This window comes from Solanum tuberosum, unplaced genomic scaffold, assembly GCF_000226075.1.
Source record: "Solanum tuberosum cultivar DM 1-3 516 R44 unplaced genomic scaffold, SolTub_3.0 scf00165, whole genome shotgun sequence".
Lineage (NCBI taxonomy): Eukaryota > Viridiplantae > Streptophyta > Magnoliopsida > Solanales > Solanaceae > Solanum > Solanum tuberosum.
In genome coordinates this window covers 134,106-147,976 of record NW_006239090.1, presented here as the reverse complement: position 1 = coordinate 147,976, position 13,871 = coordinate 134,106, and the positions used below count along the sequence as shown (strand labels likewise).

Below are 13,871 nucleotides of genomic sequence, written 5' to 3'. Positions count from 1 at the left end.
TAACATACTAATACACAAAACATGAATACAATCTGGAAAAATATACAATTTAATAACATACTAATACACAAAACAAGAATACAAGCTAAGAACATACTAATACATAAAACAATAATACAATCTCAAGAAGGACAAAATGAATACAATCTAAAAACATACTAATACACAAAACAATAATACAATCTGGAAAAAGATATATAAACATGACACATATATTAAACAACTACATAATGGAGCTAATATAATTCTTCTTTTGGATACTACTAATTTGGGATACATAATGGATCTAGTAGAATACAATTTTCTTCAACACTAATCCAGGATATATAATGTAGATAAAAACACAAATACTTTATGTATTTACCTGTATAATCGGGATAAAATATTTCAAAAGATTGTATTCAGAAAAGAAAAAAAAAACAAAATCTCAAAAGATACTTGATGAGATTGTATTTACCTATATAATCGGGCTAAAATCTTTCAAGAATATACCGAATGTCTCATGAAATTGCTTTAAAAGTGGATTAATTTGTAAGAAATTTTGTAGGAGATAACAATGGTGGAAACGGAAGAGAGAGAATGGAGAGATTTGGGGGTAAAAACATAGAGAGAGGAAATAGGGTTGTGGGGTCTCTTTTTTTTACTTTTAATCGGGTAGTGGAGTCATAAATGTGGACCTGATTTTGGGGTTTTTTTTTTGGGAAAATAATTATATTAGGATAGTAAAATAATCATAATTATATTATGATACATTATATTTGCTAAAATAATGACATAATGACATTTTTAATAATTATTTTAAAGTGTGGATGTTTTTATTAATTATGTTAGGAATTTTGACTATTTGATAATTTTCCCTTATTTTTTTCCTTATTTTTCTACTTCTATCTACTATATTGAAAAGCCATGAATGAGACGACCAAGAGCACTTCTGAAAATATGACTTTTATTAAGGGCAAAATAGTAAATTTTGAAGTGATCATTTCAGAAAAATCAGATTGTTTCTTCTTCTCTGGAGAAAGATCAAATACAAGTACAAAAATATCTTTCTCTGGAAATTTCTACTCACGCTTTAAATAAACATTAGGTTCCACCAGCTCTCAAAAACTTTAGTTCATCTTGTGGCTTGTCAAATTGTTGGTTCTAACTTTGTCTATTCTTCGATTTGTTTCAATTTTAGGTAAGCAATTCGTAATTTGTTTTTAATTGTTCTCTTGAATTTGTTTGATCTCCATAAAAAAAACTTCTATCTTTAGTTTGTTTGCTAATTCATGTAGATGTTGTTCTTCTATTGCCTATTAAAAAAAGAAAAGAAAAATGTTTGGAGTGTTGTAGTATTATTGGTAATAGTAGGACTTGAACAGGTTTTAGGTAGGGGCGGACCCACGTGTACCCTCACGTGCATCCGGTAACTTTTTAAAAAAATCGTATATATATGTATAGACAGTTGATAAAAGTAAATATATTTAATTGTGCATCCTAACGACCAAAAGTTATTATGGGTGCACTGGTCGAACGCGCCAACTCACTGCACGATCGCGTGAGATCGATTCCCGGCGAAGGCAACATTTTTTTAACTTTAAATTCAGCATTTTCTCTTTAAAAAAACTTTTAAAAAATTGCTTTTATTAAAATTCGTTTTTGCCACCTCATCTGGCCCCACCCTATTTCTTAACCACCCTTTTTTTTGTCATCCGGTCTCATTCCTTTCTTAATTGAATTTAAAAACAAATAAAGCCCTAACACAATTCTAAACAAAATATAAGACTAATTTTCCCTAGCACAAGTCTAAACAAAATATATGACTGCTAGAAAATCTACAACTTACAAGTATTCTTCACTGCATAATTGAAGTCCTACTCCTATTATCTCTGCGTTAATTGGTAAGTTCTTCTTTATAAGCATATTTTTTTTGCAATAATTTGTTGTTGATTCTTGTGATTTGAGATGGATAGATTTTTGACGAAAAATAATTCTTCTCAACCAAGTGCTAGTTTTAGAGAAAAGTCTTCACGTTTTATAGATGAGTTTGATTTGCAGTCACTTAAATTGGATCCTGGAGAAAGAATATCCATTGATAAATATAGCCCTAGAATACGAGATGAAGTGAGAAGACACTATATTCAACAAGGGCCTTGTCAACCAGGTATTAATGATAATGAATATCCTCAAACTACATTCGAAACGAAAATGCGTCGATTTTGTAAGACATGGTTTAAGGGTTCATATTTTAGATGGTTGGAGTATATTATGAAGAAAGATGTTGTGTTTTGCTTATGTTGCTATTTATTTAAAAATGACCATGTAAAGGGAAATGTAGGTGATTATTTTACGAAAACTGGTTTTAAGACTTGGAATCATAGTTTTGAACGATTCAATTTACATGTTGGTGAAGTAAATAGTGTCCACAATAGGTGTTTCAACAAGATGCTAGATTTTTAGAATCAATCTCAATCCATTCAAGTTGCTTTTAACAAGCAATTTGAGAAAACAAGAAGTGAGCATCGAATTCGTTTAGAGGCTTCTACTAATATGGCAAGGTTCCTCTTGGAATTTGGATTGTCTTTTCGAGGTGTCATGATGAAAGTGATTCTTCAAAAAATAAAGGTATTTTTTTAGGTCTTTTGGATTGGCTTAGAAAAATTCTTCCGGATATGATTAATGTTATTTTAAAACATGCTCCAAAAAATGCTATGATGACTTCTCCAAAAATTCAAAAGGATATTGTGAATTCTTGTGCACAAGAAATCGCGAAAGCTATAATTGATGACTTGGATGGAGATTTTTTTGAAATATTAGTTGATGAATCTAAAGGCATATCACACAATGAACAAATGGCCCTTGCTTTGAGGTATGTTAATAAAAAAAGGCAAAGTGAATAAGCGAGTATTACTATTGTCCGTGTTGGTGACACATCTGCACAATCATTGAAGGAAACAATATGTTCTTTGCTTTTGAGACACTCTTTGAGTACATCTAAAATACGTGGACAAGGTTATGATGGGGCTAGCAACATGCAGGGAAAAATGAATGGTCTTAAAGCTTTGATTTTGCAGGAAACTCCATCTGTATATTGCATTCATTGTTTTACTCACCAATTACAATTGACACTTGTAGCTGTTGCCAATTTTTTTTACTTATGGACAACTTCTTTGCTATTATTGCTAACGTGTTGAATGTGGTTGGATCATCATCTAAGCATAGAGATCAACTTCGGGACCATCAAGTAGAGAGATTGGAACAACTACTAGAAAGCGGTGAGGTTCAAAGTGGAAAAGGTGTGAATCAAGAACGAGGGATTCAAAGACCAGGTGACACTCGTTGGGGATATCATTTTAAAACATTGGATAACTTTGTTATTTTATTTTCATCTATAGTTCATGTGCTTGATGCAATTAAATGTGGAAGTTCCAGCCCCAATGATATATTGCAAGCATGAGCTTTCTTGAATATGATCAATGAATTTGAATTTGTTTTCTTGCTTCATTTGATGTTAAAAATATTGGTGATGTCAAATGAGTTGAGTGCAGCATTGCAGAGAAAGGAGCAAGATATTGTTAATGCCATGATATTTCTTGACATTACTAAAAATAGACTGCAATTGTTGAGAGCTGACGGGTGGGAATCTTTGATGAATGAAGTTTCTTTATTGTGTGATAAACATGAAATTTTGGTACCTAAAATGGATGAATTTATATTCCTAGAAAGTCAAAGCGTAAGTCTTGTAGTGTTATTTATACACATCACTTACGTGTTGAGATCTTTTATGTTATTATTGACTTACAACTGCAAGAGCTTAATAGTCGATTTGATGTTGTGAGTGGTAACTTGCTTCTTGGTATGACAAGCTTGAATCCGGTCAATGCTTTTGCTAATTTTGATAAGGAAAAATAATGATATTGGCCAAACATTATCCAGATGAGTTTGGCGAACCAAAGCTTTGAAATCTAAGTCACCAACTTGATACTTTCATAATACATATGCGACGTGGTGATCCTAGATTTTCTGATTTGAAAGAAATTGGTGATTTGGCAGAAGCACTGGTTAATGAAAATCTCATAGAGACTTATTCTCGTGTGTACTCACTTGTGAAGTTGACCTTGATTTTATTTGTCGCTACTGCAACGGTAGAGAGAGTATTCACATCCATGAAGTATATCAAGAACGAACTGCGTAGTAGTATTAGCGATGAATTTTTTAAATGATTGTTTAGTTTGTTACATCGAGAAGGATATTTTTGTAAATATAAGTAACAATCGTTTTCAGAATATGAAAATGCGTCGGTGTCAAATATGAACGGATGATCTTCTTTTTTTAAAATTGAAATTGGGCATTAGTGCCCTTTATTGACTTAAAAACGATACAAGGCCTCATAAAGACAGCTCAACAGTTCCCAATCTGCCAAGACAAGAAAATGAAAATACAAAATCAAAATAAGAAAGCATCCTAAAATCCCAACTCCAACTTCAAGCTCCAGCTTTCTGCTATAGTGATTGTCAAAATCGAATCTGCTGGTGAGTGTCCTCGAGTCGTCAAAGGCTGCAACAAGTTGTGGTCGGGATGTTTCCACACGAGGCACTATAATCATCTCACGAATGACATGGAAGCATATCCCATTGAATTCACTTCACCTCAGCTCGAACAAACCAAGTAAGATTCGATTCCCTACATGTCTCGTTGCATCATGCTTTTCATCCGATCTTTAAGCTCCATTACCAAGATTTTTACCCTTTCCTGCAGATTGAGCCAGAGATCTAGCTAATACCACTGCAAAGTCCAGGTATTTCTCGTTAATGTTGCTAAAAATCATTCATTTATTACTCCAAAATATTAGTTGAGCCGCTTTGTAATGATGCTCTAGTGATATAAATAAGTTGAACGGATAATCTATTTTTGTTATATTAGTACTAAATTATTGGCATTTGATCAACTTATACTTTGGCCATAATATTTCGCATTTAATTGTATGTCAATTTTGTAGTGAATAAAAAGTTAGACATTTGTTTGCAATACATCACGTTGGACGTTGATGTAAACTTTATTTATTAATATGAATATTTGAGTTTTTTATTCAAATTTCTATAATATTCTTGATAAAAAGTAGATTGTTCTTCTTTTATTTTTTTATTTTTTAAATTATAATGTTCAATATTGGTTTAAGTGAAATAAAATAATAAATTCACTATTGAAATTTATTGGGGCCCCAAACTTTTGGAGGCCTAAGTAGGCTTTGCTAACGTTATCCTTGTGCCACTCCTAGCCTTACCCTTAAGTCACTCTTAGTAGTGCCCCCCTATCTTCAAATCCTGGGTTCGCCTCTGATTCTAGGAAAGAGGTGGCTAAAGTTTTTTAGGTTCCCTTTAGATTTCGACATGTTCAAATGACCGATTACGATCATTCCATGGATTAACAAAAAAGAACTGAATTTATGGATCTAAGAGACTCAAGAGTCAAATAGAAAGCCTTGAGAATTAGAATCTTCTCATTTATTTGATCCATGCACTGATATTTATGTGTCACATCACTTATTTAGAATTGAAATATAGTGATTATATATTTAAATAGCTCTTCCCGCTGCATTTTTTTTAGACTTGCATAAGTTGTTGTTTTCAGATTGCGTTGTTGCGCGAGAGAACTTCAATAAGGATGCTTGAAAGTATATGAAATTGATTCTATTTCTTAACTTCTATGTTGAAAACTAGCTCAAACATGTATATTGCATCCTTCCATTATATAGTTCTTCCTTTTGTTTTGTACAAATGAAAATTGCTATCATTCCTGACTTGTTTGTTTCTTGAATCACATGAATAGCACTTACTTCACTTCAATATCTTGTTCATGAAATTTACGAGTCCCATCGATCATTCCTTCCAAAACACTTGAAGGAACTCCATGATTTATCAATTGGAAAAAACCTCATTTTTCAGATGTTTTCCTTATTTCTTCAGCAATCTTCTTACATGATCTTCAACTTCTATGCTACTGAGATCCACCACCGGAACATGTAGCATTGATTTACATATATAACTCCTCAACACTTATATGTTGCGGGTATTCTTGCTAAATGAGTTACAAGGATACAATAGGTTATAATTTTTTGCCGTTATTAATCTACCCAAGTATGATTTGGTTTATATTCTCTTGATATAATTCAAATGCCTATTTGGGGCATAAAACTATCAAAAACACTCTGTAAGTAGGTGATCTATTTGTAAAAGTTGCTGCCTATTCTTGCCAAGGCTGTTAATTTTTTTTCTTGCTCTGTACATCTCTTTTCTGGTTTAAAAGTTTTATAGTGAGTACTCTGCTTCGGAATGCTTAGCAGATTTGTGGAGTAAATTTACATGTGATTTGCGTAATTTCGTTTATAGATTTAAGAATATGTTTTTTGTTTGTTTGTTTGTTTGCTATGGAGGTTTCTTGTTCCTTCCCATCTCATAATATTTTACTTATTAATAAATAAGATAGGGATCTATGTCAAATGCTCCATCACAACATAAGGTGAGAGCCCTGGTTGTTGGATTGGTAATAAATAAATAAATAAGATAGGGATCTGGTTATTTTTGTGTGTATAATAATAAGACTTCAAAATGAGTTGGCATAACATAATTGGTCATTTAATCCACGTGGACATGTTTGGTCAACACGCGCATAGGGTCAACAAAATATTGTGAAAAAATGTCAAAATGACACAGCAGGGTTAAAATATCTAAATGAAAATTGATGCCAACTCTAGGAAGTTACGTAAGAGTTCAACCTTTAAATAATAAGACTAAGTCAATATCAATAAATAAATAATTTGTATTTTATTTTTTCTCTATGAGCTATTTACATTACCTAACAACGCAAGCAATCAAACCAATAAACATTGGCTTATGAAATGAGATGCCTTGAGATCTTTTGAACTTTTGGACTTTTTATTTATCTTCCTTTATTTACCATTGCTGCTAAAATAGAGCAATTCGAAGTTAGAGTGGTTGTGTAGCTAATGGAAAGTTCATGACCATTATACATTTGTTGATAGGGAGTTGCTTGAAGTTCACATGTGCGCAATCTTCAATAGAGTTAGGAACTAACGAATTAGGATACTTTATTTCATTTTATAATTAACTATCAAGTTTATATAGAAATTGATTATTTTTAATGAGACTTTATCAAATTAGCAGATTAGCTAGTTGATTAAGTAAGGAGTTAAAAGGTGGTTAAGAGCATCAAGGGCAGAATAGTATTTGTTGTTAAAGTTTGTTGTAACTAACTCTTACGGTAATTAGTTACAGAAGCAGCTATAAATACATGATCTTCTTCATTGTATTTTTTAGACTTTTCAAGCTCAATAATGGAATCTCTCCTCCTCTTCTTCTTCTTCTTCTTCTAGTAGCTTCCATGAACTACTTGTGATTTACGTACATGCAGTCTCTCTAAATGGCTGGTCTAAATGAGGAAAACTTATCTTTCGTTCGGTTCCCGATGCCGCAGGTCTAGAGAGGCATCACGACAATAGAAATACAAGGTTCTTCTGTGAGAGAGGTTTCGTTTAACTCAAGCTGGAGGAGAAAGCGCCTGCCTTTTATGCTCGCCTGATGGAGTTCGAATGGACTCCACTGATTGGGCTCCCCCGGATGCACGTTCCACTTGGGTGAGAGAGTTCTACGCTATCCTTCCCACTGTACGATGGGACGATCCTCATCCCTTATCTATATCCGGGGAGTTGACATTCCCCTTAATGCCACATCCATCAATGAGGCGCTAGAGGTGCCCGAGGCCTCGAATGCGGAGTACGAGGCTAAGCTGAGGAAGATGGATCTAGGTTGGTTGAGAGACACTCTGATTGAGCCTACGCGCCCGGATCAGGTCTAGTGGGCTACTGCAGAGGGTATTACTAGCACAGATTGGTCACTTGATGCTAAGAGGTGGCTACACTTGGTCACTAGAAGGATCCGCACGTCGGGCAACCGTACCGACGTGACCTTTCCTCGGGCTTTGGTGGTGGCGTGCGCCATACAGGGTATAAAGCTAAATGTGGGGGCGCAGATCATTTCGGAGTGGAAGATGTTCTACCGCGGCAACAAAAAGGCTTTCTTCCTATCGAGACTCATCACCGCGCTGTGCAAACGGGCGGGGGTTCCACTTTTTAACGCCGATGAGGTACTTCCTATGGATCCCCCCTTCACCCCCTTTTGGTTAGGTCATGTTCTACTTCCAAGAGCAAGATGAGGAGAACGGGCAAGTCTAACAGCAGTAAGACGGTCGTGGATTCGGACGACGAGTCCCCATTCTCAAGTGCATAAGTCGAGGAGAATCTGGCGGCCGTCCGAAAGAGATTGGGGAGTGTTGTTGCTGACTTCACTCTAGTTCCACCCAGCACTGCCCTAGAGGTCGACATACTCCATCGCGAGCTGCGCCAGGAGAGAAGGAAGGGTCTGGAGAGGGATCGTCTAATGGTTTGGATATGGAAGGCCGTGAGGACCATATTCACTTGTGTCACCCCTAATCAGGAGCTTCCCCAAATCGAGAAGGGGGATTTTAAGCATTTTACTTTTATAAATGAGGCAGCGATCGGTCTGGTACCTCCGGAGGATCTATGCTCCGATGTTGACACCTCCCAGTCCGAGGGTTCTTGATTTGGCTTTTCGCCCTCCTTGGGCTTGTAATTTAGAACAAGACTTCCCTTTACCTTTTCGTCTTTCCTTATGATTTGTAAGCACGTAGATGCTTCTTTTTGCTGCCTGACACAACCGATACTTAAATACTAAAGTTATGACTTACTGTTTTATTGTTGATCATTGATTGACTTGCAGGGGTTAGTTCGGATACCATTCGGGGTCTAAATTTGCAACTTAGGAAAAACAGGGGAGACAGGGCTGAGATTCTGCCTCGCCCTGTCCCGCTCTGGCGGCCTCGCCTTGGCGGGAAAAATCCCGCCCCAGCGGCCATAACGGAAACAGAACCCCTGTCAACAATTTTCTAGGGTTTTTTCTTTTCTACATCCCCAACGGTTTCCAGCTATAACACATGCATTATTAGAGTACTTCCCTTAGCTAGATAGTCGATGTCTACCCCGAGTCAACCCAACAATACACGCTCCCCAAATCCCTTCACATTACTTCAGTACTACAACACACTCATTCCCAGGATACACCCAGGAATTCACACGATTATTTCAAACGAGAAGAAGCACGCATTCATAGTTACAAACTACACATCACAACAATTTCACCTTGTTAGTTAGTTCGTTCCATAGATGACCATTACGGATCATCTATGCCTTATACAACCCCTAAGGCCAGATACCAATTGGAACCTTCTCAGTTTCAATTAACTTTGCTTGTGTCCCTTGAGTCATCACCACGACGTCTAGTCTACTTCGTTGAGATACTAATTGGAATCGGGAGATACCAATTGGACTCAACTCATACCACAAATGACACTCGCACGAAAGGAGAAAAAGGATGAGACAACTTTCTAGAATGCTTTATAGCTTCCTGAAGATTAGGTGTGGATGTCAACACACCAATCCTTAGGAGTCTATTCCACATTTTACTATTGTATTGGGAGACCGGTAACTTGGTCTCTGATACCAATTTGTCACGACCCAACCCACCGGACCGTGCAGGCACCCGCTCTAACACCTAAGTAGGAGAATCCTCATATCCTAATAATTAAAACATGTGGAAAATTAACGAAAAACGGAGATAAATGAAATCATAGAGTTTTTATAAGTAAAACTTTTAAACAATTTTGAGTTAAAAATTATAAAGTAACTAACACCACCAAGATTCTAGTCTAAATATGTGCAAGAGCTACTAAGAGTACAAACGGGACATAATAAATAAAATACACAGCTCCCACCATGCTGAAGGAAAAGTAGAAGCTGCTGGAGAATTCTTCGTCTTCATCTAATGAAACATCACCAACCTGCATCCAGACTATGCCAAAAAGACATAGCAAGAGTAGTATCAGTACAAACACACGTACTGGTAGGCATCATCAGTCAACCCGACTCCCACCGCATAAAATAAGAAATCAACTAGCAAGAACATACAATAAACCACTCGCTTCTCCACCCTTACCCACCTTTGAATACTTTAGAAATACACTAGTAACCACCTTCCCATTCAACCTACTTACTAGGTTTTTGATCATAGCCTAACCATTCTAACGCATAGAAAAGTCCACAGATATAACTACAAGCATCTCGACTAACTACCCACGACATACCCTTACTTTCTCTTTTATCTTTCCCAGTCCTTGCCACATGGTACATTATATCAAGCCTTCTAACTACTAACTACGAACCCCTTTCCCCAAGGTGAAATTCAATTAAGAATTTACAACATGCATACTACCTCCACTTCTCACCCTTGCAACATACAAATATCCCTTGTCTCACAAACCTTAACAATTCTTGTTCCCTTGGCCCTTCTCATTTCATTCAACTACGAGATACATATCGGGTTAAATCAACATAATCGAACCAACATATATAGGTCAGCAAAATCATTTAACCTTCCGGATCAATGCAATGTTAGTACCATTAAGAACTACATACAACTTCACCGTTTCAAGTATACAATATGTCAAGTCATTGGTTCTCTCATGGATCCCAAACCCAAACTGTTAGCATATCGGAACGTGACACCCGATCCAATGTTTTATGCCGGAACATGGCAATCGATCCTATAATTATGCTGAAACGTGGCAACCGATCTAAATTAGTATGTCAGAACGCAACACCCGATTCATTCAACAAGCCACAATCACAATCACAAAGTACACTCTCATAATCATACGATCAACTCATGATTCATGGAATTCATCATTTATATATCCTCATTTACTATTAATGTGATCAATAATGCAACATTCGTATACAAACATGTATCATAATGAAGCAAAAACAAACATACATCACCAAATCATAGAATCACAACAATCACCTACAACTATTCATCGACGTATATAATATAAACATTAACTAGACCATACCCAGCCCTAGTTCATCATCTAAGGCTTCTTCCTACGATTTAATCATCTTTTGTTCGGTGCACGAAGGCTTACGCATGAATCCTACCATTGATTATCATCATACTACGCAGTGGGCATAGAGTTTTGGTCTTCGATTTTTGTTTCTGGGACTCATGACGGTGATCTTGACCGGAAATCCGCAATCCATCGACATCCTTATGCTAGAAATATCTCTCTCCATTTTTCCCAAGCTTGGAGTAGCTTTTTGGGGGTTTCTAGGGTGTTTTACGACTAATTAAGGTATTTAGGAAGAAATAAGGAATAAAAATTTGCGTTATTTACATTCTGCCTCGCTTATCCCGCCCTGGCAACTACTTTCCCCGCTGTGGCACTGCCGCCCTAGCGGCATCTGTCCCGCCTTGACGGGACAGTGGTCTAGAATTCCCTAATTTTTTATTTTCCCTAAATAACGACGGTTTGGGTCGTTACACTATAGGATGCAGATGGGCATACAAAATTAAGTATAAGGCTACACGTGAATTATAAAGATTCAAAGCAAAGTTGGTTGCTAAAGGGTAGTATAGTCAACAAGAGGGTATTGATTATAAGGAGACTTTCTCACCAGATGTTAAAATGGTGACTGTAAGGTCCATAGTGTCTTTTGCAGCCTCAAGGCAGTGGCATATCCATCATATGGATATTTTTAATGCTTTTCTGCAGGGTGATCTGGAGGATGAAATCTATATGCAACTTCCTCAAGGTTTTGTCAGTCAAGGGGAGAAGGTATGCAGACTGACAAAGTCTTTGTATAGGCTTAAACAAGCTATAAGACAGTAGAATCAAAAGTTGACCGAATCTCTTGTTAATCTCAAGTTCAGACATAGTCAATATGACTACTCCTTGTTTATTAACAAATCATCGGTTGGAATAGTAATTATGTTTGTATATGTAGATGATATGTTGATCACTGGTAGCAGTCTTAAGTTGATAGAGGAGACAAAACAGGCATTGCAAAAGGATTTTAAGATGAAGGATATAAGGGGAGCTAAAATACTTCCTAGGTATTGAGTTCACTAGATCAGCAGAAGGTATACTTATGCATCAGAGAAAATACACTTTGGAACTTATAGATGAAGTAGGAATGTCAGCAGCCAAACCTACAGGAACTCCTATTGATGTTAATGTCAAACTAACATCAAAGCAATATAATGAGCAAATGAAAAACAAGAAGACTCCTAAAGATCAGTTGGTAGATCAGACAACATATCAAAAACTGATTGGGAAATTATTGTATATGAACATGACAAGACCAGACATATCATTCAGTACTCAAACTCTAAGTCAATTCTTGCAGCAACCAAAGAAGTCACACATGGATGTTGCATTAAGGGTAGTTAGATATCTTAAGAGGCAACCTGGACATGGTGTACTATTGACTAGTTCTTCAGATGAAGTAGTTACTGCATTTTGTGATGCAGACTGGGCCTTTTGACCATTCACCAGAAGATCTATAACAGGCTACATTGTCAAGATAGGTAATTCTTTGGTGTCTTGGAAAGCAAAGAAACAGACCACAGTCCCCAAGAGTTCAGCTGAAGTTGAGTATAAGAGTCTTGCCTCTACTGTGTCTGAACTAGTATGGTTACTTGGAAAAGGAAGTAGGAGCTGAAGTGCAGTTGCCAATACAAGTATATAGTGATAGTAAAATAGCCATACAAATTGCTGCAAATCCAGTCTACCATGAGAGGACAAAACACATAGAAATAGATTGTCATTTTTAAGAGAAAGGATACAACAGGGATCAATCAAAGTGAACTATATACAAACATAAGAACAACCAGCAGATGTCTTAACAAAAGGGTTGTCCAGAAGTCAACATGAGTATTTGTTATCCAAGCTAGGTGGGTTGAACATCTTTACCCCTCCTAGCTTGAAGGGGAGTAATGATACTTTATCATATTAGCAGATTATCTAGTTGATTAAGTAAGGAGCTAAACGGTGGTTAAGAGCATTAAGGGCAGAATAGTCTTTGTTGTTAAAGTTTGTGTAACTAGCTCTTACAGTAATTAGTTACAAAAGCAGCTATAAATACATGCTCTTCTTCATTGTATTTTTAGACTTTTCAAGCTCAATAATGGAATCTCTCTTCTTCTTCTTCTTCTTCTTCTAGTAGCTTCCATATGAACTACTTGTGATTTACGTACAATTTTACATAATTTTTTAATATATTATATGTGAATGACTTAATATATTTGATAAGATCAGTTAACATTTGATTGTATATCGACTGATTGGATCTTTAATGTTGGGATTGCTAAATACTTAACTAGAAATTAGCGAAGGAAAATTTTGTCGATAAAAAAAAATTAACGATCGTAATTTTAGTCGTCTCTAAAGGATTCTTAACGATCCGATTGTGAATTCAGCCATTAAATTTTAACGAAAAAACTTTTAATGATAAAGTTTTTAACGATTGGTGACGATAAAAAAAATTTGGTTGTAATTTGAACTTTTAACGACTAGATTATCTTTCGCTAAAAGTTATTTTTCTTTTAGTGATCATGAGCAGACTCATGTAGTGTCATATTAGTTCAACTAAATTTGAAATGTCCAAAAATTTATTGTTTATATAAGAAAAACAATTATACGATTCTATTCCACCGCAAAAGGAAAATGATATCAAATGACCAATTCATCATCGAAAACTACTATATCAATATGACACAAACTGTGGTTGTGGAGCAGTGGTCAAGCAAGTTCAAAGTCGCAATGCATATTTAAGTCCGAGTCCCTTTAATGATATTTATAGACTTTGTGCATCAATAGGTATATAGACCAAAAAAAAAAAACAATTGGCCATCATATCACATATTCTAGTCAAATACTAACTGGTACACTAATTATCT

At 35.8% G+C, this 13,871-nt stretch overlaps 1 protein-coding gene across 1 annotated transcript; it reads left to right on the top strand.

Moving 5' to 3' along the window:
* Nucleotides 1-11,598: 11,598 nt before the first annotated feature.
* Nucleotides 11,599-12,457, top strand: LOC107061755 (uncharacterized mitochondrial protein AtMg00810-like). The gene is made up of 2 exons (XM_015311559.1): nt 11,599-11,748; nt 12,071-12,457. The coding sequence occupies exons 1-2, from the start codon at nt 11,599-11,601 to the stop codon at nt 12,455-12,457; spliced, it is 537 nt and encodes a 178-aa protein (XP_015167045.1).
* Nucleotides 12,458-13,871: the final 1,414 nt, after the last annotated feature.